General features: G+C 51.7%; 9 protein-coding genes across 9 annotated transcripts; 4 read left to right on the top strand and 5 right to left on the bottom strand.

The window, feature by feature from the left end:
• Positions 1–41: 41 nt before the first annotated feature.
• Positions 42–972, top strand: wos2 (Hsp90 cochaperone SBA1; the record flags this gene model as incomplete). Its single annotated transcript, XM_056933319.1, has 4 exons — positions 42–66; positions 241–566; positions 625–840; positions 913–972. The coding sequence occupies 4 exons, from the start codon at positions 42–44 to the stop codon at positions 970–972; spliced, it is 627 nt and encodes a 208-aa protein (XP_056790860.1).
• Positions 973–1,857: 885 nt separating this feature from the next.
• Positions 1,858–3,149, top strand: N7539_003716 (translation machinery-associated protein TMA46; the record flags this gene model as incomplete). Its single annotated transcript, XM_056933318.1, has 4 exons — positions 1,858–1,914; positions 1,987–2,004; positions 2,103–2,650; positions 2,726–3,149. The coding sequence occupies 4 exons, from the start codon at positions 1,858–1,860 to the stop codon at positions 3,147–3,149; spliced, it is 1,047 nt and encodes a 348-aa protein (XP_056790859.1).
• Positions 3,150–4,962: 1,813 nt separating this feature from the next.
• On the bottom strand, positions 4,963–6,192 carry N7539_003715 (FAD-dependent oxidoreductase; the record flags this gene model as incomplete). Its single annotated transcript, XM_056933317.1, has 2 exons — positions 4,963–6,097; positions 6,161–6,192. 2 exons carry the CDS (start codon positions 6,190–6,192, stop codon positions 4,963–4,965), a joined length of 1,167 nt encoding a protein of 388 aa, XP_056790858.1.
• Positions 6,193–8,248: 2,056 nt separating this feature from the next.
• N7539_003714 (uncharacterized protein) lies at positions 8,249–8,443 on the bottom strand (the record flags this gene model as incomplete). Its single annotated transcript, XM_056933316.1, has 1 exon — positions 8,249–8,443. The coding sequence occupies one exon, from the start codon at positions 8,441–8,443 to the stop codon at positions 8,249–8,251; it is 195 nt and encodes a 64-aa protein (XP_056790857.1).
• A 1,199-nt stretch (positions 8,444–9,642) lies between these two features.
• On the top strand, positions 9,643–14,756 carry N7539_003713 (WD40 repeat domain-containing protein; the record flags this gene model as incomplete). The annotated part of the gene is made up of 5 exons (XM_056933315.1): positions 9,643–10,045; positions 10,116–10,239; positions 10,301–10,609; positions 10,666–11,438; positions 11,494–14,756. 5 exons carry the CDS (start codon positions 9,643–9,645, stop codon positions 14,754–14,756), a joined length of 4,872 nt encoding a protein of 1,623 aa, XP_056790856.1.
• Positions 14,757–15,333: 577 nt separating this feature from the next.
• Positions 15,334–16,608, bottom strand: N7539_003712 (putative endo-1,3(4)-beta-glucanase; the record flags this gene model as incomplete). Its single annotated transcript, XM_056933314.1, has 1 exon — positions 15,334–16,608. One exon carries the CDS (start codon positions 16,606–16,608, stop codon positions 15,334–15,336), a length of 1,275 nt encoding a protein of 424 aa, XP_056790855.1.
• Positions 16,609–16,978: 370 nt separating this feature from the next.
• Positions 16,979–17,925, bottom strand: N7539_003711 (oxidoreductase, short chain dehydrogenase/reductase family; the record flags this gene model as incomplete). The annotated part of the gene is made up of 4 exons (XM_056933313.1): positions 16,979–17,068; positions 17,145–17,445; positions 17,522–17,817; positions 17,878–17,925. 4 exons carry the CDS (start codon positions 17,923–17,925, stop codon positions 16,979–16,981), a joined length of 735 nt encoding a protein of 244 aa, XP_056790854.1.
• Positions 17,926–18,473: 548 nt separating this feature from the next.
• Positions 18,474–19,825, top strand: N7539_003710 (zinc finger HIT domain-containing protein; the record flags this gene model as incomplete). The annotated part of the gene is made up of 3 exons (XM_056933312.1): positions 18,474–18,517; positions 18,593–19,048; positions 19,150–19,825. The coding sequence occupies 3 exons, from the start codon at positions 18,474–18,476 to the stop codon at positions 19,823–19,825; spliced, it is 1,176 nt and encodes a 391-aa protein (XP_056790853.1).
• Positions 19,826–20,740: 915 nt separating this feature from the next.
• On the bottom strand, positions 20,741–22,340 carry N7539_003709 (uncharacterized protein; the record flags this gene model as incomplete). Its single annotated transcript, XM_056933311.1, has 2 exons — positions 20,741–21,507; positions 21,587–22,340. 2 exons carry the CDS (start codon positions 22,338–22,340, stop codon positions 20,741–20,743), a joined length of 1,521 nt encoding a protein of 506 aa, XP_056790852.1.
• Positions 22,341–22,342: the final 2 nt, after the last annotated feature.

The following is a 22,342-nucleotide window of genomic DNA, read 5'->3' as shown; positions in this document are numbered from 1 at the left end:
ACGACCTATCAATCACCTGTTGTTCTTCATATACAGACATCATGTCCACCACTGTGCATCCTGAGGGTGAGTCTTGCTAGGATTCACTTCCCCGCTTTAGCCGCAAGATGGTGTCGCACATTTTTCCAGCTAGGCGGGATAGGACATTGCTGTCCTGGAAGGCGACCACTACGCGAATTGCTCAATCTACATTCGCATTGGACGAGTTTTACTGACGCGGCCATGTTCTCCATAATGCAGTCACATGGGCTCAACGCTCCTCCGATTCGGAGCCTGAGCGCAACTACCTCTACGTGAACCTCAAGACCCCCGACGTTCCTAAGGCTGATGCCAAGTTGAACATCACTCCCACCAATGTCTCTTTCACTGGCGCTTCCGGCAAGGGTGTTACATACTCTGTCTCCCTCGACCTTTACGGCGAGATCGACCCCGAGAACAGCAAGGTTCACCACACTGACCGTGAGGTTGAGCTCGTCCTCCGTAAGAAGGAGCTAAAGATGGAGTACTGGCCCCGTCTCTTGAAGGAGGCTAAGAAGGCTCACTTCCTGAAGACTGATTTTGATAAGGTGAGTCGCAACCCAACCCGGGGATAAGAGAAAGACAGCGCGCTGACATGGCACACAGTGGGTGGATGAGGACGAACAGGATGAGGCTGCTGAAGATGACTATGCCAACAACTTTGGTGGATTCGGTGGCGAGGAAGGTGGTGGTCTCAGCAATATCGACTTCTCCAAGCTCGGCGGTATGGGCGGTGCCGGTGGTATGCCCGACCTGAGTGCTCTTGCCGGTGCTGCGGGCGGCATGCCCGGTGCTGAGGGTGCTGAGGGTGATGAGGAAGATGTAAGCAACAATGTCTTTTTTTCTATCCTGGGCCGAATATCCCTTCGAGACTAACCGACTTCCGCTCTCTAGGACGACCTTCCCGAGCTCGAGGAGGCCGATGGCAAGTCTAAGATCCAGGAGGTCTCCTAAAAGTCTGAGCAATATATATACCTCTGCACGCAATCTACGACTACCGAGCATGCAAATTCCAGGTATTGCCGGTGCATTTGCAAGTTTGGACTTTCAATGCCCATTAGCCCTGACCTCGACGGCGCGCTTTGCTTTTGATTGCTCCTGGGGATAAAGCTACTTAACCCAATAGGATGGATTGGAAGTCAGATCAATGCAAATTTTTGAAACCGGCGTGAGTTTTGTAGAGTGGTCAAGACGATCCATTGATACCGTAATATTTGTCGCAAGTCTCACCTCTCTGTGGCATGGATCATGGCGCAGGTGGTCGAATAGTTGGCCTCAAGACAAGCAACATACACTAAACCGCCCAGCGGCGGGGAAGCCCGTCGCAAATCAAGCGATGACGCAAACTCGCCCGTACCAGGCGGGCTGTATGTTGTAAGAATCAACGCTGTACCAGTCGGAAGACATTGGTAGCCTCGAAAGAGAACCGATCTTCTAATTCTGAGGTTCACGTGGCTTCTGAACAAAACTTCCAGTTCACTTGGGCCAGCCTCGAAAACGTCCAAGTCAAAATTCTCGTTGCTGGTCTATACTTGGAGCGCTACGGGCGGCCATTGGCTGGTCAAAGATTGTGCCGCCACACTCATGCCCTCGAATTTGTGGAGGGCTTCATCCTGGAACTTCTACCTTCTCTTGCCCACACACTTGCACGGTCGCTCCCCTCACCTCTGTGCTTTAACAAAGACCCTTTCCTTCACCGGAAAAAGGGCTGTTTTACATTTCGCGGCTGCATTAGCGTTTCCATTACTCTCACATCGAGCACCATCCCCGCGACCGGGTGCATCTCACATTTTTATCCCACTCTCAGTCTATTCGGCGTGACCACCCACAACCGCCATCATGCCGCCCAAGAAGGCCGAGCAGCCTAAGAAGAAGAAGGCCACTGTCGATGACAAGGTGAGCCATTCGTTATTCCAAAGATCATTGCACCCCCAAGTGCGCCAGGCTAACCATTCATTTCTCGCACAGACTTTCGGCATGAAGAACGTACGTTAATTCCTGGGTCTCGTCACTCGTTCGCGGACTCGAAAATGTCCCAGCGTTTCCCCCTCCTCCCCTTGCGAACTCAGCTGATCCACATGCAGAAAAAAGGTGGTGCTGCTCAAAAACAAATCCAGCAGCTCCAAGCCATGGCGAAGTCCAACAAGGACCCCGACGCCAAGCGCAAAGAGGCTGAGAAGCTTAAGCGAGAAGCCGAGAAGAAGGCCGCCGAGCAGGCCAAGAAAGAAGCTGCTGAGCTTTTCAAGCCTGTCCAGGTTCAGAAAGTACCATTCGGAGTTGACCCGAAGACTGTGCTGTGTGTTTTCCACAAGAAGGGAGGATGCGACAAAGGCAAGAAGTGCAAGTTCAGCCACGACATGAACATTGAGCGCAAGGCTGCGAAAAAGGATCTCTATACCGATTCACGCGATGCGGAGGAAGGCGAGGACAAGAAGAAGGCGGATACCATGGACAACTGGGACGAAGAAAAGCTGCGCAGCGTCGTTCTCAGCAAGCATGGCAACCCACGAACGACGACTGACAAGGTTTGCAAGTACTTCATCGAAGCCGTCGAGAACCAGAAATACGGCTGGTTCTGGGTCTGTCCAAACGGAGGAGATAAGTGCATGTACAAGCACAGTTTGCCACCTGGGTGCGTTTCTGCCTTGATTTTTTTTTTAAATTCCTGCAAGGTGACTCGCCTGATATTAACGTTGATAATGTACAGATTCGTCCTCAAGACCAAGGAACAGAGGGCGGCTGAGAAGGCTTTGATGGACAAATCTCCATTGAACACACTTACTCTGGAAGACTGGCTCGAATCAGAGCGGCACAAGTTGACTGGTACTTTGACGCCAGTCACCCCAGAAAGTTTCGCCAAGTGGAAGACGGAGCGTCTCAGCAAGAAGGCTGCTGAGGAGCAAGCACAGAAGGCCAAGGAAGCTACTGGTCGTGCCATGTTCGAGAGCGGCGACTGGAAGGATGAGGAAAGCAGTGACGAGGAGGAAGACGATGATACCTGGAATCTGGACGCGCTCCGTGATGAGACCGAGCAGCTCAAAGAGCGGACCGAAGAGGAACGGGTGGCTAAGCTTACAGGAGTTGATGTTCCATCAGACGGTGGCGCCACCGTACAGCAGGCTGCTGGTTGAGCTTCAAATTCGCTTCTAACATGAGTCTCGTGTGAACTGGGTTTAAGTATCCAGACTTCTTGGTTGTCGCTATCAGAGCATACCAGCTCAGCTGGTCGTGCAAGAGGGGCATCTCGCGCCTCTTTATTGTTCGCACCGTGTATTGGCACGGAAGATTCGTCGCCTGTTGGTTGTGATTCACCTGTGAAAGTAACTTCCCAGGGATGCTCATTGCATTTCCTCGATCTCTTGTGGATCTCGGTGAAGTCTGACATGGATCCTCGAAAGTGAGATCACTTCGTGCCAAGCTGGGCGTTCGAGCACAAGAGACCCTCTATAGTTCATCGAATCACACGAAAAGAATAATGAATTAAGAGATACCGTTATGAAAGCTTACCTTTTGTCAATACCTGAAACCCAGAGTTCTTTTGCGCCTCGACGATAGTCGAATTATAACGGTGAGTAGAATAAAGGCTTCACCTTTCTTTTCCTGAGCTTTTCCTTTGCAAAGCGCCTAGGTCGATCCGATTTCCAACGACTGAGCCCCTGCCAAACACCAATCAGAAGGTCGAGGTCTACGAATATCGATGTAGGTCGCGTTTACCAATGGGTTTCCAGTAGACCAATGCCCAAGTGCTGTATAGACCAGGGGATTTCTCTGGCACGGTTGTCTTCACCACGGGCAGATGAAAAGATCAACAATATTAATCGGCCCCTTCCAGGACTCGACACAATAGGAAACGTCCTACACTCTGAGTTGGTGCGCACTGCGCATTCGGGAGCTTCTTGAATCACGCCCATGCAGAGAACTAAGAGTAACAGACTGGTCGCTGTGGCAGACCTGAATCATTCAACAGTTACCTTGACCTGATCCAGAAATCAGTCCGCTTGATTTCCAGATGAGGGCCCAGGTGCGCATGTGCCTTGCACATATGCATACTACGGGTTCGCTTCTCCCTGGATGTTATTGGCACGATCTTGCGTTGAATAGCCTGGATTGTCATGGATGGTCAATGCGACCTGATGGGACTGATTAATCTTCCTTCTCGAATGAGCCAGGTAGCGATACACCTCGGTTTAAGATTTTGAGTCTATGCTAGAGGTGTCCTTATACCCAACTGTGCGTAGGCTTGATAGGAAGATTCAAATCTGTTGATCACATTTAATCTAGACACTCAGTAGGCGCTTAGATTTGATTCACCTCGAAGTCTTCTATCACAGAAAAGACATATTTGGGCCTCAGTAGAGGGTATGGAAATGTAAGAATGAATGACTGGGGCAAGTTCATTGGTATTCCTGGAAAGAAATCCAGGGGCTCGCGGGCACTACCTACCAGAAGGTCCTGAAATCTCGTCTAAGGTTCCGTTGCTCGTCCTCCACAACCGGATTCAAAACACCCTACCAGTGAGGTGGCGTGGTCTTTGGAAGTCTCATCTTGACCCTGGCTCGCCAAGTAATGACGACTATCTCATAGGACTCGAGAGTTCATGTACTGTAGGGTGCTTAATGTAAAGAGATTGATATGCTCGCCCTAGCTACTAAGTACAAAGATCAATCCCTTTATCGAAAGCTTAATCATACATGCAAGGCAGGATCTAGCTTGCAAAACCTACAGTGGCCCACTTTGTATGGGCAGAAGTAATGCACGGACCAGCTACATAGTTAACAGGTGCCCTCAGAAAGATTTCTGGACAATTTAAGGGATGTATGCATGTTTCCCGCCCAAGAAGGGTCGGAGAGTATATGAAAGTGGTGTGATGGACGAAAGATTCCAAGAACATGAGAGCACGCTCTGAGCGCAAGTCGCGCCCCCGGAGGACCAGGCTTAAAGAAGTTACAGAGAAGGCTTGGTCCGAGCAGCTAGCAGTCCCTTCTCAAACATCAATGCAGTCGCGTCTTCAGCGACACCTCTCGATAATTCAAACCCTCGTCCCCCAGCGCCGTAGGCATGGACAATATTCTTCCCCGTCTCGAGGGTCTCCACCTCAATCCGCATCCCGCCTTCACGGGCGGGCCGCCGCCCCACGATGTCCTCGATCACATCAAATTGGCGGCCGCTTTCCGGGGTGAAGGGGAACCATTGGGCGGCGTTGGCAAGGAGTTGAGCCCTGGTCTCTGGGGAGGGATTGGGATCCCAATCGTGAGGCTGTTTGGTACCTCCAATGACGGTTCCACCGTCCAATGGGCGAGGAATACAAAACGACCACGATCCGTCCCTACCTTGGCGGGTGATCGTGGCAGAGACAGGATTGCGCACCAAGCATGTTTGACCTTTTTTTAATGTCAGCAATTGTATTTTCTTCTGAAATGGAAACGGAGGAGTGCAATCTTCAAGTAAAGCTTCGCTGTCTAATTCAAGAGCAAATACAACAGCGGACGTACCTCGGATTATAAAAGACTTAGGGTCGTCGAACCCAGATCCAGAGCAGTTCACCACTGTTTTCACATTGTCGGCGAGAGCAAATGCTTCTCTGATATTCATGAGAGTGTACTGCCGCGTAAAACCTCCCTTCAGTATGAATTTACGCAGCATATACGCACAATATACGGGCGAGTTGACCACGTATGTCCCATACGTGACCCCCCATTTCACGCCCGCGGGAAGCTCGTTCTGACTCAGATATCGAAAGTTGGGGAGGTGAGAGTAGACATTCCTGACGCTCTGGGCGTCCATATATTCAACTGGAGGTACCTCTAGGTGCTCAACACCCTGGAGCATCTGGATGCCAGCAGCAGGTTCGGTCACAGCAAGTGACCGGAGATGCTCGAACGTTCGTTTTGCCTGACCGGCTTCACGGAGGGCCTGCGGCGAGGAACCCGGCACCGGACGGTAATGCGCACCCGCCCACGGGGAGGCATAGTTGATCGAGCTGTTCCAGGGGAACTCTTTCGCCACAAGAAGAAGTGATTGCTGGCTTGTCAGATTTTCTTGAATGAGGAGGGCTGTTGAGAGACCAATGACACCGGCCCTTTGTCAACAGTCAGCCTTGACTTGCCTATCTCGAGCTGCGACCACTATGAGGGAGGCTTACCCCACCACGACGATCATCTCATGACCAGTCATCGTACTTGTGATTTTGTGAAGGGAGGTCCGTAGAGCTTTGGAACGGAATAAATTATGCTTGATTCCCCAAAACAGCCAGCCTTGGGACCTTGAAGAGCCGCAGCACGATATCTGAGTGCAGTTTAGATTCGGCGAGATTGGACCGATGCTCGGCGCGATACCAAATCCCCGCAATCAAATGGCGATTGCGCCTTGGCAGCCATTGTCGAAAAGCCTCCGGTATAGGCCAAGATCAGAAGGACTGAGTAACTTCCTCAACAATAGTGGAACAGCTTCGACCTGAGACGATCACGGCCGATTATCACCAAAGAGCTTCGGGGCATCCAGTGACCAGAAAGTATATGCGCTCGAAAAGCGTTAGACGCTGCAATTATGAGTGTCTCTGCAGCGAGCACCGCCATTCCACCTGCTATTCGGACTTCTCTTTGCTCAACGGCGCAAGCTCATCAGCCGCGCAAAAGAGAGACCGAGTCTCGGCGGCTTTGCCTCTTCGTCGGCTGACAGTCTTGAGTCGATGTCTTGCCTTATGTCTTGGATGGTCCATTGACCTAATACCACGCTGCGGGCAAAGCTTCCCGACCTTGGTGTGACATGTTGATGCTCGGCTGTCGGCTTTTACATCAGCCTCGTTCTAAATGTTCTAAATCCCACTATCATCACCCACTAGACTGTAGCGGTCGCGGGAAAATCAAGATTCCCCCGAAATAAATTCAGTTCCAGACCGATGCCATGCATGTGTGACAAGGCATTATCATAGACGTACGCATTATCAGGGATATATACAAGTATGCTGCCCCTCCCTTCTAATTCGTGGGGCAAGAAGTGCAAATTGTAGTATACTATGATATCTACCGATTATATCAATATTCTCAACTCTATATACGGGGGAGACCCCCGTAGACCCCCATTAACGTAAGTCAAATCGTATGTCTATTAACGTAAGTTAATATTACAGGCACGAGTCACGTGATAAGTCATCCGAGAGACGAGGTAGTTGGACCACGTGACACGAGCGGAGTTCAGGGCTAATCACGTGATCGAGAGAGGAGCAAACATCTGAAATATATCACGTGATGTAACTTTGGGGGGCGGTCAATTCTGCCACAGCCAGCCAATCAGAGCACAGGAATAAAATTCCAAGCACTTACATGAGAAGCAACTTCTCGTTCCACTCCAATTTGCAATGAGTTGGTCATGTGAGTTGGAGCTGTGGGTGATGGGTGCCCCAAAGCGATATGCCTCCAGACACTAGGAGTGCAACCAGGATGCTGTACCAGTATGCCGAGGTTGTGTATCCTCACATTTCATGGCTAAATCCCAACATTGGAACCGATATTGCGACTTTTTTATGGCTGCCACAGCTTGCATGACAATGAAGTAGACGCGATAGGTAACTTATGACATATTGGCGAATCATTCCTTCAATTATTTGCGGTAGTTTTCCACCGTTTCTTTGATATCTGCCGCGACTAATCCATTATATCGAATACATTCATAGAATCGACTATCGATAGTCCGGCGTCAGGTGTCAGGCGACCGTATCAACACCACGTGCCTGGAGTCTTCTTTCCCGTTTCCCCTAAGCTTTGCACCCTTCGTTCCTCTCCGAAGCGTCCTTCGAGTCAGTCAACGCAGGAGTTGATGCTATGGGGGCAGTACCGTGATGACATTGAGCATTTGAGCAACTTGATTGGCTTTTTCTAGATTGCTATGGGCGCCAAAAGGACTGCGCTCTACGGGAGCTGATTGGCGGCTAGAAAGTGATGAAAGCTGCAGATTGACACTTCGACACGCCTGCACGGATCCTCCATCACATCCTTGTCTTTGCCCCTACCGATTTCTGACGCGGAGCGAGTACGTTCTCGCGAGCTATATTGACCTTCGTCGAGAGCTCCACCGCGACCGAGGGAGCGTACTGATCTAATGAATTAGATGAACATCAGCCATCAACCGATCATGATGCACACGAAGAATGCCCGTTCGTGACCAGAGCATTCAGAAGTCAGACATCTACATAGTGCTCCTGCACGGAGTACCTCAAGTGTGGATCGACATCTCAACCTTTCTCCAGGTCCCAAATGCGCCCGTCCTCCAGCGCAGACCCACCCTGAAGTGATCTTGCCTTCCCGTTCTGTGATTCGGGAGCTTCTTGCATGAATCTAAAACTGGTAATGCCCTCGACGGCAAACAGTTCTGCACGCTCGTTGGTGCAGCTCTGCGCAGCCAGAAGCACGTCTGCTCCAGCCACCATGGGGGCTCGATCTCACCGTCTCTGCTAATGGTATGATGTTATCCAGGTCTTACAGGCGGGCGTGCTAAGAGCACCGAGGCGGTGGAGTACATGTTCATGAGCTCCAGGAAACTGTATGGTCCAATGTGAAATGAAGCGCCCTGCTGCATGGGGAGACTGCTGCTTCGGCGCGGTCGCCGATTGCACCCTGTCTCGAAATTCCGATCGTCTGCCCGAGCTCGTCTCGTGTATGGAGGACCTTCGCGATGCACTCTTTGGACCAGACGTCCACTAAACCCATCTCTACTTCTGTCCTACCAGAGTGAAGCGAAAGCTCCCGTCCCTCAGCCTAGAAGGCGAAAAGGGGGCTTGTCTCCTCATACATATAGATCGCATCGACATGTAAATGTACTTTGTGAGCTTCGAGGGTCTTTTCGCTCGTGGTTCCTTCAATCCTTGCTCGACCACGGTCACAACTGGAACCCTGCTCCCCGCCCTGCCACAACACTCAAGCCCCTCCACCACGCTAAGATTTTGGGATGTGATGAACGTGGATAAGCCAGGCCACTTCGCACAAAATTCGCAGATCCCTGTCTCTTAGCAGTGCTGTCCGATATTCCTGTGCGTCGCCCTGTCAATAGAATCACGGTACACTGTACATTGCACAGGGTTCTTCCGATCGGCCTGCGATCACATCTGCAACGACCTCGTCAACTCGCATACATACAGCCCGGTCCGTCACTCGGGATTCGAAGTCACAATTATAAACTTGCATCTGCAGTGCGTTGTTACGACACGCCAGCCACACTGCATAATTCTTCCTGGCCTAGCCGGCCGCCAGGCACTAAGTTCCGGACTTTGGCTCACTCCATTGCCTGGCGCTACAATTTCGAAGCACATTCGACTGTCTTGAGCGGTAACTCGTCAAACGTCTCGTACTTACGAGCAGTCCTAGTCCTTCACTGGGTCGTGTCAAGTCTGGTCAGTGGCTTACCCTGTCTTCTCTACTGTCTGCACTTTTGCTTTCCTTTATTTTCATCTTGCTCAAGGCCCTATTCCCGTGCCAATTTGCTTCGTATGACCACCAGTGCCGAGGCATAGAAGGTCTTGATGCGCAGCGGCTGCAAGCAGGCGATGTGAAAGATTGATGGTCTTGGCCATTCGTTTCAACGGAGAGTTTCCAGCATCACTTCGTGGGGTCGAAAATATTGGCCTGAAAAATGCCAGCTAACGTGATGTGGAGTAGTGGAGGTAGGGCCCCAGACTCACGGTCTTTCAAGAGCATAGAAGCAATGGCCTCGCAGTCGCAGCAACCCGTGCCTCGCTTCGAGCCCTGTGCCTCCACGGCCTCGCTATTCCTCTACGCACAAGGTCCAGTCATCACATGTCTACATCATGACACACTGGCAGTAGAGCGCCGCTTTACGAGCCATCAGGAAAATATCGACTTCATATCAGTCGATATTGTCAGCGAGCGTGGAGCGGGCAGACTGGTGGTCAGTTACGACGTAGGCCAGACTGCGATCGTTTGGGACATTTTTACCGGCACGGAAATCGCACGTTTTGCCTCATTTGAACACTTGAGAGTTGCTTCGTGGATGCGCAATGGTCATGTAGCTTTTGGTGCGTACAACTAGCACCTATTCAATCTAATCTGTTCCATGCGCTGAACTGACCGCGTGTTTCAAACCAGGTAACGGCAAGGGCGAGGTCATCCTCTTTGAGCCGCCTACATCAGAGCATGTCTCAGCGCGCACAATTTTTGACCCGATCACGTCCCTCGCACCGGCGACAGATTGCCGGACCTATGCAATTGGGTAGGTCGAGCTGTGATGGCAATTCTTCCTAACAATAACTCGGAATTGACAATACCAATAGATATCAGAACGGATCGATTTTAATTGCGAATCTTCTACCTCAGTTCACAATACTGCACACACTGACCACGTCTAGTGGGCCATCACCAATCATATCATTAGCATGGCACGCGTCGTCCTCGAAGCAGAAGTCGGATATGTTGGCGACACAGGCTTCAAATGGTGATCTACGAGTTTGGAGTGTTGCAAAGCCACCTGGGAAAGAGGCACCGAGAGTCATTCGCGTTCTTAAAAGGTCCGACTCGACCTCTTCAGACCCCAAGTGGATGGCTTGGTCGAAGAATGGCAAGATTGTGCAGTATTTAGAAGGGTTGGTTTCTCGAGACAGCGAATCTTCTTCGATCACCACTGATTTCACGTATCTAGGGAAACGTGGTCTTGGGATGTTCGAACCAAACATGTGACATACGAGCCGATCCCCACAGTTCCAGGCGTTCGGGGAATGGCGAGTTACGGGCCAACAGCGACATTATTCACAGTCGGTCCCCAGGATACTGTACAGCAGTACGATTTAGACGCTCCAGCTCTTGTGGCAAATGTTCAACATCATGCGATCACTTCCAGAACAGCAGCATCAGAAGGAGGAAGGTCCCGGACGATATCTCCACGCCGTCTCCATCCACCACCGGAAATTCGTGAGCGAGGGAATGGAAGACGAACTCCCTTCGATACCAATGGGATCGAGAGCGCGAAGCAAGCGCGTGCGGACTTGACTAGCCCAGCATCCTCCCGAAGTCGCACGGAATCTGTGAGCTCAAAAGCTTCATCTGGAAAATACAAGATGGATCGACCCTTCTCACCCCCGAGCCGTTCTGCTCAAAGTGGAACTTCGTTCTCGATGAGTGGACGAGATACACCGCAGCCCTCGGCATCGTACGCTTACGCATCGTCCATTTCAATGTCTTCGGCAAAAAGCTCCCGAGCCGGGTCGCGGCTACGCAATGAAGTGCACATGAGCCCAGCTGAAAGGAATATAGTAGATCTTTTCCCTTTCACGCGAGCGAGGTTGAACGACGTTCCTTATAAACAGACACCACCGCTGGACGAGGCCCGACTTACTCCCGACGATTTGCGGCGGCAAATGCTAAGCGTAGTATTTGGGTGGGATGGCGACATTGACGATCTACTGAGGGATGAGTGTGAGTCTGCTATCGACGCGTAGATTTACAAGATGAGTTATTAACACGCTTTTAGTGAGTCGTCATAAGGATGGGAGTCAAAGCGCAATCTTATTAACCCGATGGTTAAATGAAAACAACGCAGAACTTCTGGCAGACATGCTCGGGCCTGGCCAAGTTACAATGGCGGACTGGATGATATTGGCTTTGAGTCAAATGAGCGGACAAACGCAAGCGAACAAGGCCGGGCAGGCATTCGTTCAAAAGTTGCTGGAGATTGGAGACATTCACACCGCGGCCTCGGTGCTCTTGGCTATGGGAGACAGCAACGACGCCATCGAGGTTTACGTTTCTCAGAACCACTTCATGGAGGCTATTCTCATGACGTGTCTTCTGATGCCCACCGATTGGCAGCGACAGTCATACCTCGTACGTCGTTGGGGAGAATTCGTCGTCTCTCATTCACAGCAGCAGTTGGCTATCCGTTGCTTCATGTGCACAGGTGCCGAACCCACAGAGCCTTGGACGTCGCCAGCTGCCCAGCAGGCTGCCTCATTTGCAGATATAATGCGAGGGAAATCTCCATTGATCTCGCCCGAACCCATACAGCCGCTTGGCCCAAGTCTCATGCCGCCCCCGAGTCGTCCTAAATCCGGTGCAAGTCAACGTCCTGCCGGAAAAACACCCGCATTGAAACTGATCACATCGTTTGATCATCAGCCGAATCAAAAGTTTAGATTCCCCGGGCTCAAATCGGATGATCGGACGCCCACAAATGCCCCAGGTGTTACCCCGATCGCAGAATCTGCAGTGGCTGATTCAGCTTTGTCTCCTGGTGGGTTTGGGTCTTACAAGCTCAACAATATCCAAAGTCTGAGCCAGGCCATGGCTTCTCGCACCAACACCCCAGCGTTCAATCGCCGGCGGCTGCCCTCCATTGGTGAGACGCCGGTCGATGTGCACCCTCCGACTTTTTCTCGCTCGCGCTCGTACAACACTAGCAACTACGGCTCAACTTCGGAGAACGACGACACGAGCGCACACGAGCATAGCCAGGACGAGCAGGCTGGCGACATTAATTTGCTGACGCTATCTTCTGCGAGGTACAACCCTACACAGGAGAGTCAATCCATGAAACCCAGTCCTCAAACGGCCGTTCAAGCGCCAGAGCCATTTGCTGCTTTGAAGGGATTACCATCTCCAGCTCCAGGCTTTATTGAAGCTCTCCGGGAGCACTCTGACCTTCGCAATGGATCCAGAGACCGCAAACCGAACGGCCTGCAGATCGATTTGGTCCAGACCGAAGAGGCCTCGCTTGACTCACAAGGGCTTCTGGCCAGCGGCAAAAGCACGACTTCGACATTTAACAGCTATGCTTCAGCCAAAAGTCCAAGTGTGAGTGGACGAAGCATTGATCAATACATCAGCAGTCTTGACGAAGCAAATTACCACGCTCGAAAGCAAAGTGGTCGTCGCACACCCGGCCAAGGTAGACGAAACGCGGAAGACACCAGTAGCCAACAGGGCTCGCGGTCACATCACGCTCGTGATGTGTCACAGGAGATTCGTGGTCGAAATGAAAGAAGGTACATCCAGCCTGCTAAAAGATCGCCGTCCTCGCCGGTGCCGATGTCGCCTGAAGAACTGGCTCGATACCACACTGAATCGGAGAAGCCCCGGGATTCTCAAAGGAAGAGTTCATCTCGCGTCAGAAGTCGAAGCAAGATGAGAAAGGCTGGTTCTCGCAGTCGTCAGCGCTCCTCTAGTCGGCATACTGCCAGTCGCTTGGGAGGTGACAGGCAAGAGGTCTCATCTCGCGGTCGAAGCGTCGACCGCAATGGGTCCGGTATGCGATCACCCTCATCCCCGCTCCCCATGGCGTTACCTCAACAGGATGCTGTCACGGCTGACGGTCAAGATGACCCTCTGCGTCTTGTTTCTGGAGACCGTCAACGTCTTCGCTCACGCCACCGAAGTGCCAGTCGTCGTCGAACAGAGAGAGGTGCCAGCGCTCAAAGAGACGAGTCCCTGGAGCCGCGGCACAGGCCATCACAAAGTGTTCCCGAAGTTCCACGGAACCTAGAACTTGAGGTCCGTCAACAAGAGACTGAGCTAGAGCAGTTGAGTGCCAAAGTTTTTGGACAAGAGAATCACTTCGCGAACGGCAGCACGCAAAGGACGAATCCAGCATCTGATGATGCAGAGGAGGTGGTTTCACCGACAACCCCGTATGTCAGCCTGGCCGAGCGTAAGAGGAGAGAATTGGCCGCTGCCGAACTTGAAGCTCGTCGTCTGTCTCTTGCTCGTAATCCATCGGCCCCGAATATTCCTTTCCCGGGGGATTTGCACAATGCGAGAAGTCCACTCGAAAGCCCACCAATGATGTCTGGGTCCTACTTCCCTCGGGCGCCATCACGAAACAAAGGAAGTGCCATCAAGACATCTCCCGGTTACCATAGTGGCTCCGACTCTAGTTCATCACGATCAGGCGCACCATTGGGACTGCCAGCGACGCCAAGAGCGATGAGGCATCCCAAGTATGGGGTAAATGGTCATGAAGTGGAACGTCCTCCTTCGGTGCCCACGATTCCATCAGACTATTCAAACGGACCTCTTCTTTCCGATGCCCGTTACCAAGGTGAAGCTGAGAGGATCGGACGATCCATGTCTGTTCCCGCCGTACAGGCCGGACCTGCCGCCGCATCTCCTCCTGTTTCTCCCGAGATTCCTATGCATCCCAGGTTTAATCCACATCTTCCTCGTAGCCGCTCGAGTAGCCGGAGCCGAAATATGAGCCACCGCCGAACGAGCTCTGGTGGCGGATATGTCTCGGGTACCTCTCAGCCAGTCACTATAAGTATTGAGGAGACTATCGACGCCTCTATGCAGCGAAGGCCCTCTGGAGTCCAGATCGAACTGATCCCGCCTCCACCACCACCGCCCATTCTCCCCGAACTCCAGCACCTCAATACTCCACCACCTCCTCCTCCCATTCCATCGTCGACAAATCCAGTCTCGCCACGCGAATCCTCCGCAACGATCGACGTTGCCATTGACCATGTCAACATCGGCCGCTTGCTTCCTCGTGCCATGACTGCGGCCCCGGCATTGAGCGGGCCTGAGAATCGCCAAAATAATGGCCAGCAGCGGATGTCATTTGAACACCGCCGAAACCGAAGCTCAAATGAGAGCTTCGCAAACAAGTTACGCAGCCTGACTCGTATGCGCAGCAATAGTCGCAGTGTCGAGCCGTGGGGCAACACCGAGGCCGAATGGCCCTACGACGACGAGCCTTTGACCAATGGGCACGGCAATGGGCTTGAGTCCCGGCCGTTCTGATAGCAAATTTTATTGCTCATGGGAGATCCAATTTTGCCATGAAACTGCATATCCGCGCCTTTCACTTTCTGTGTTTTCTGGCATTAATCATTCCTTACTTCAGTTGGGTCCGATACCTTTGTTTGCTGGTGTTTCAGCGAATCTTTACTCAGTCTACTTGCCCGTTTTTGAGCTACGCATATGTGGTTCCTAACTTGATGTTTTTTTCCCTTTGTCTGCTAGCACTGTGATACCGTTTGTGTTTTTATCTACTTTGGTGGTATCACCAGATTCCTTGCTTCGTCTCAACAGCTGTGTCCTCTCTTCTCATATATGAATTTTCAAAGTTGTTGTTACTCCGGTTTTTGGAATGACCTGAAGACTTGTCAAGGACGGGAAGAGACCTTTCCTTGCAAGTGTCAAGATTTGGAGGTTGTTTATTGACTACTAAAGACAACTGCCTGCAAGGGCCCAATGGATACCATATGCTGGATCTTTTCACAGGAATTATTCGTAGTGTAAGTACTGATGATGCATACAAATCGGAAAGTAACATTATAATACAAGAGAGAGGTGTAACGATCTGGAATTCAAAGCTCTACCACCCTCGGCCCTGAGAGGACTCACTGGAAGCTCGCCTTTCTGCCTCCAGTAACCGGTCAAACTCAGCTTGAGCCTGGTTCTGCTCTCGCTCCTTGTTGGCATAGTACATGTCAGTTTCGCTCCCCGAGGTGTATGTCGATGTCTCGGGGGAGGTTTTTGGTTGGCCCCACTGTTGAGGTGGAGGAGTTCGTGATGGCTGGCTCCCAGTCTGTCGACGAAGACGATCCCATGCACTACCGGAACGCGAGCCATCGGGGTTCGTGTTCCGGTATTCAGGTGCAGTGGGGCTTGCATCGTCACTTGGGCCACCGAGGAAGTAATCTGTACTTGTGGAAGGCTCGGCAGTTGACCCGGTTGAAGGAACTGCTTGACTGCCAGAGCCCCAGGCTGGCCTGCGGGGTGTTGTGGGACTAGGTCGTTGTTGATCGGTTTGTGTCGAGGATTCGGGAGTTCCGTAGGGGATCTCCTCATCAGAGGTTGAGGTGGGAGAGCTATCATAGGCGTACGAGTCGGTATCGCTCCTTTCGATATGCGCGCCCGGTTGTCGCAATTCCTGAACAATGTACGGTTCAATATCTTGCTCCCCGCTGCGCATGGCACGAACACGTTCACTAGCCGCTTTGATCTTGCGCTGCCGGACATCCTCGGGCTTTTGACCTCTCATGTCCTCCACAAACCCTCTCAGCCGAGGATCCTGCACAACACCCTGCGTCTCTGTCCAAAGCGCAATAAATCCAGACATGATCGCACCGCTCGTAGTAAGGAAGAGCATCTTGAAGGCCGACGCTCCCATCATGGATCGGAATCCAGCCTTGTCGACCTTGGCGAGATTGCGCAGCGAGGTGAACACCTTTGCCGGGCTGGTATTCGACGGGAGATTCAAATCCTTCCGTGTCTTGTTGTAGAGATAGGCTGTGCCGAGGAATGAGGCAATGGGCACACCCATGCGACGGTAGTACAGTGTCCGCGTTGAATAAGCCGTGAACGCGTCCAGCTCGTCCTGTGTGAGCACACGGCCCGTGAGAAGCCAGCTGTTCTCGACCCGCTCCATCATCGTATATGCGACCAGTTTCTCCCAGTTTCTCCGCCCGAGGAAGCCAAAGGCCATTGTGAAATAGTCCGGTCTGACCACGAAGTCTGATTTCAATCGCAGTGTGAAGTTCCTGGCCATCGCGGGGTTCGGTCCAAGCGATGGAGTCTCTTGAGGACTAGCTCGCGAGCTCGGAGCCGGGTAGGAACCTGCCTGCGGCGAGGCATCATCAAGCGCCATGACAAAGTGGTCTTGAGGTCGTTGGATTCGCAAGGAAGTTGGCTGTGTTGAGGGCTCGTGTACTGACCGGACCTTGACTGAGAGATCTGGGGGAGCTTTATCGGCATGACGTTATGCGCCGATCCGATGATCACATGACAGTATATGTGCCGCATCGAGATGGGCGCGAAAGAGGTTCAAAAGCAACACAACAGAATTGGAAGTTAACATATTATGATTTCCAGGTAAATACTTGGCTGGCTATGGGTTATACCTGACATCTTGTTGCGTTCCGAGAATTGAAAACAGCTACCTACGTATGAAGATGTACCGCTCCGTGTGGATATCGCCCCCATGTACACAGCTGGTTCTCCTTTAAACCCCTTCAAATCTACCACTTTTCGAGATAAGGTCGGAGATCCAACTCAAACGCAAACGTAGTCCGCGGCTGAGTATGCAGATACCAGTACGAGTCCGCAATCTATGATCTGGGATCAGTACATCGCATAATTTGAAAACGCCAGTGCACATTGACATGAGGCCATGGCTGAACTCACCGCGTCGGGACTCAACTTCGAGTCTTCACCAGGCACAACCCACTGCTTTGTTCGGGGGATATCGATGACCCCATCGATGATTGTATGTGAGACATGTACGCCTTGAGGACCGAATTCACGAGCCAGAGACTGAGCCAGGGCACGTAGAGCGAACTTGCCGCTGGCAAAGGCGGCGAAATTGGCTGAGCCCTTTACACTGGCCGTGGCGCCTGTGAAGATGAGGGTTGGGGGGTAGGCAACAGAGTCCTTGGCTTTCAAGAGAAGAGGTAAAGCGCGCTGTGCAAAATAGAATGCACCTTTTCTATTGGAATGATCAAGTCAATGTTCAGCGATCAAAAGGGTCGATGGTTGGATGGAGAGAACGATTGACAACTTACGCTTGGGAATCGATCGCAGATGAGTATTCCTCCTCTGTGAGTTCAAGGAAAGGCTTTCTCACGAAGCCTCCAGCCGGGTTGAAGATCGAAGCAGCCACCGGATAGTCTGGGAATTTCTTTGCAATCTCGTCAAATGCCGAATTGACGCTTTTCGCGTCGGAAACATCTGTGCTGATACCCAGAGCATGGCCGCCGCTTTCGTTGATCTCTTGGACAAGTGGCTCAAAGTTGCTCGGGTTGCGCGATAGGAGGACTACTGAATAGACCTTGCCAAAACGCCGAGCAATCGAGGCTCCCTACGGGTATGATCAGCTTATTGCCGAAGATGAGGCTGAAAGACGATGGGCATGGATTACCGTGCCGGGACCAACTCCAGCAATGATTGCGAGTCCTTTGGAGGCCATGATTAATGCTGGTACTGAGGTGCAACAGCGAAGATACTGTAATATTGGTTGTTTAAAATGATAAGTTGGAAATCCGTCAGATCTGAATTTGGACCAAAGCTTTTATACTCGGACGAGTGAGCACCTTTGGGATCCCGTTATCGCCGACGCTTAGAAATGCTGCGGGGATTCACCATCAAGCCTTCGGATGATATCATCTTCACCGAGCGAACCTTGTGTGGCTGTTGGACATGTACACTGATCTTGTCGCTGGACAAATTTGATTGCCAGAAGCGCGTGAGCTGCAAGCTAGTACTTTACATGAAGGATACTATTCATACGTTTTCGAATTGACATTCCATGTTCTCTGCAATCTTCAAGTGTATTGTAGTTCATCTATTCATCTCCAACAATTGAATGGAGCTTGTTCTGATTAGAGTTGGGGTAATTGCCGCCTTAGGCCACTATCGATAAAGCCGCGCCGTAAATTTCCATGGGCCGTCTTCTGCTTCTATTCCGTCAGAGTCGCATCCTCCAGAGTTACATTAGCTTGCAGACATTCGAAAACAATGGACAATTCAGATCCACTCCTCAGTGAGCTCTGCTCAATCTGGTGAGTTTCCATTCAGAAAACCATACATAAAAACTGCAATGACCGGGTTAACTCAGCATTGAATTCCAACGATAGTCACGTCAATCCCCCGAAATACCGCTGTCCACGCTGCGCAACACGAACCTGCTCCCTCCCCTGTTCCCGCCGTCACAAGCTCTGGTCCCAATGTTCAGGTGTCCGAGATCCAGCCGCATACTTGAAGCGAAGCGAGCTAGCCAGCGAAGCGGCCTTTGATCGCGATTTCAACTTCATCACGGGCATTGAGCGGACGTTGGAGCGCGCAGAGCGAGACGCAGAGAATCGAGGCATTGATCTCACTCGTGAACCTGTGGGGAACGAGGAAGATGATATCCCCAATGATGCAGCTACGGATCCTGTGGGCGCGGGTCGCAAGAGGAAACATCCTACGCAAGGTCTGGTGAAAGGTGAAGCTGGGTTTTTGCGAGGCGCAGAGGCTGGTGCAGTGAGGGTATTGAGGGCGCCGAGGGGAATGTCGAGGAATACGCAGAATACGTCGCGATGGCATCCAAAGTACGTCTTGCTTTCATAGGAGGAGGAACGGGGTTTCTCTTGTTGTAGGTTGCGGGGTTGACCTGTGCTACTGAGCTGACCGGTTCTCTTTTGTTTTCTAGGCACAAGTGTCTCAGCTGGACGGTGGAATGGGTGTCTGCGACAGGCGACAAGACCGTTCGCAATGCGCTGGAGACGTATCAGGTCTCCGACGCCTATGACCGCGCTTTCCCTCCTCCAAAAGAAGCGAGAGCTCATACAGATGGGAAGAAAGACGACGTTGTACCTGGGAACGAAAGATCCGCTGAGCAAACGTCTTCCGAAGCGAATAATCCGGATCATGAGTCCGCAGATACGAAAAGTCAGGCCGCTGCTTCGGAGTCGGCAGGAGAGAAAGGTGCTACACCACTTATTGATCCCCATCGCAATCTCTACTTCTACCTACACCGCCCGAGGACGTCGACGAAGAAGCCGGTCATTGTTCCCCTGCCGCCCTCCGAAACTTTGCACACGGTACTTCGGGATCGAACGGTCCTTGAGTTTCCCACAATCTACGTCTTGACTGATTCTGCAGAGACGATTCGGGAATCCAAGGAGACGTATCCATTCATTCTGGAAGAGGAATACTTACACTCGGCGCCTCAGGAGACGAGGGACGAGACTACGGAGTCTGATCAGGACGAGCCAGCAGTGCCGGCGGGAACAAGCCAAGGCACTCTTGGCGTCAATATAGAGAACGTGGACGAAAAGACCGTGATGGAGGTGCTTAAACAGGACTTGTTTGAAAATATCCCATGATCAAATGGGAACACAACAAACGTTGAGTTTGGTGAGCTACGTCAATATTATAACATGAATACTATATACCCGGTTGCAAATAGTCACTTACTCTTCGAGAGCGGCATCTCACCCGTGCCACGAAGGGAAGAGGTTGGCTTTGCCTCTAATAGCCCACTTACTTCTTCGATCCTATTTCGGAGTTTCTAAGGGAATCAAGCGAGACAACTAGACATGACACTCGCTGTTAGTCACGAGCAAATCAACCGTGAATGAAGGCTCCTGGAGTGAAATGTTCTGCAGAGAAAGGAAAGGGCTCCCTGCTTCGCCTGTTTTTTCAAGTCAGGGTCTATCATGCATGATTCGGGCGATACAGCGGACGCAGTCTCCAGGCTCAATCTTGACGCGCATCGTAAGCGTTATGTATCTAATATCAGGCTGCCAGGATGCACATCCTAGGCAGTGGTTCTCGAGCGAGACGTGACGCGGTTAGAAAGAGTTCTCGAAGCACTCAATCGATGATGGAGGCAAGGTGACCTGTGCCATCGATGAGTTAATCAATTGACCGGGCATTCCCAGAAAGAAATGCTGGAACTAAAAGGCAAAAGACAGACAAAACATGGTTCCCCCCGCAAGAAGTATGGGTATAATAGTGAACAAGATCAAACGAACAGATCCAACAAAAACGCCGTGTAAATGCTTCAAAAATCGCTGCAAGATTGCTTAAATCAAAACCATCATCGCCAATGGAATGCTCAGTCCCAATCAAAAGGTAGGACAGGCGTGACTCAAAAACTCCAAGCCCGAATGCAACGCTGATATGGTAAAGAGACCAAACTTATAGTGGTTCATGTGCGTGAGTACCGACTGCAGCGATATCACGAAAGTATATAGGGGAGCGACGATTCACCGTCTTTCTTGCAAAATGTCGTCGACTCAAGCCGACGGACTACCTGCACCAGATGCGGTGTCGGGCAGATCTGCAAGAGGGATGTGTTTCGCAAATTCCGCAGTAGGAATGGGTTGCGTGGGCACAGTGTTGGGGACAGTGGGCACCACGTCTTCTTGGGCAGGCTCAGTGGCTTTTCCAGCAAACGAATGGTTTGCTTTTGACTCAGTAGGGGACATGTTGAGTTTCTCTGATCGACTGGGCTTCAGCTTCAATCGACCTTTTTCAAGGGCCCGCAAAACGGTGCCAATATCTTGGGGGTCAATGGCTCGGAGTTTACTCATCGCATCATCTGAAACGTCTGCAAAGGGATTCCACCCCAATTTGTCAAACTCTTCAGATGTAGACGACTTGGACTCCACCACAGAGGGACCGCCGGTGACCAGGCGGTGTAGAAAGGAGTCAGAAACACTGGGACGGCGAGGAATCTTCACAGGTTTGGACTTATTGCTGGTGCTTGTCGAGACCACATCCTCTTGTTGGCGCTTGGGGGGACGAGCAGTGATGGGACCGTGAGGACCCTCTCCGACTTCGTTCCGGATCTTGTAGTATATCAAACCCAGAGTGGCTGCCAAGGCCTGGTGTGCAGCCTCGGGGTAGCGACGGACAGCTTCCGCACGGGTGATGCTGCAAGAGCCTTCACTTGAGCTGCTAGAATCACTGTCGTCGGCATACATGTCCGAGGGATGCATACGAGCCCAGTCCTGGTAGTCACCCAGTTGATAAAACTCGGCCAATTCAATCAAGCGATGGACTAGAGGGCAGTTGTGTTAGAAAAGGGTGAGGGAGCATTTATCAGTGTGTGAGAAAGGCTTCGAGGATCATAAGCATACCTCGGCTTCGTTTTTTGAGGCACCAGAATCTCCAGACCGTGCGTGGGAAGTACTCGGGCCATTCCAGCGTCCCGTCATCCGAAATCACCGGGACGGGACTAATCGGTGCGTGAACAGTGTGAGCCAGTGAGTTGAATCGAACACGATCAGCATATTTCATTTGGGATTCAATCGAGTCCATCCGTGAATTAAGGGCGTGATATTGATGTGAAAGCTTGTGGTCCAATGTCATCAAATCCGTGCGAAGTTGATTCGAGGCTGTTTGCAGCTTGCTGATATCGATTCGGGTCGCACAAGCTTCACTCTTGATTGATTCGATGTCCACCTGGATTTGATTGATGGTCTTTTGCATCCGATCCACGTCCCCTCGAAGGTAGACGGTCTCTGTCCCCGACTGACCGATACTGGACTTGAGCTGGAAGATACTGGTCTTGATTTGATCGACATCGGACCGAAGAGCCACCACATTCAGGTCGATCCGTTGAGAGATAGCCTGATGAGTCTGAAACTCTCGTCGAATGTGTTCATCTTCCCGGTTCCGACGGTCGACATAGCCCTCCTTGGTCAGCATGGTGGTGCGTAGTTCCAAGACCCGTGAGTCGAGCTGGTTCATTCGATCGTGCAGCTGGGTCAGCGAGAGTTCGGAGCCCGGAGGAGTGGCCTCTCTCCGGCCAGAGACACGCGGGCTGGACATGGAGAGCGAGGTGTTGGAAGTGCAGGAGTGACTCCTCTCAAGAGTCGTCATGGTGGACATGG

Source organism: Penicillium diatomitis (assembly GCF_028827545.1).
Source record: "Penicillium diatomitis strain IBT 30728 chromosome Unknown utg000004l_segment0_segment0, whole genome shotgun sequence".
Classification (NCBI taxonomy): Eukaryota; Fungi; Ascomycota; class Eurotiomycetes; order Eurotiales; family Aspergillaceae; genus Penicillium; species Penicillium diatomitis.
The sequence above is the reverse complement of the archived record's forward strand: the minus strand, read 5'-3'. Positions and strand labels throughout refer to the sequence as shown.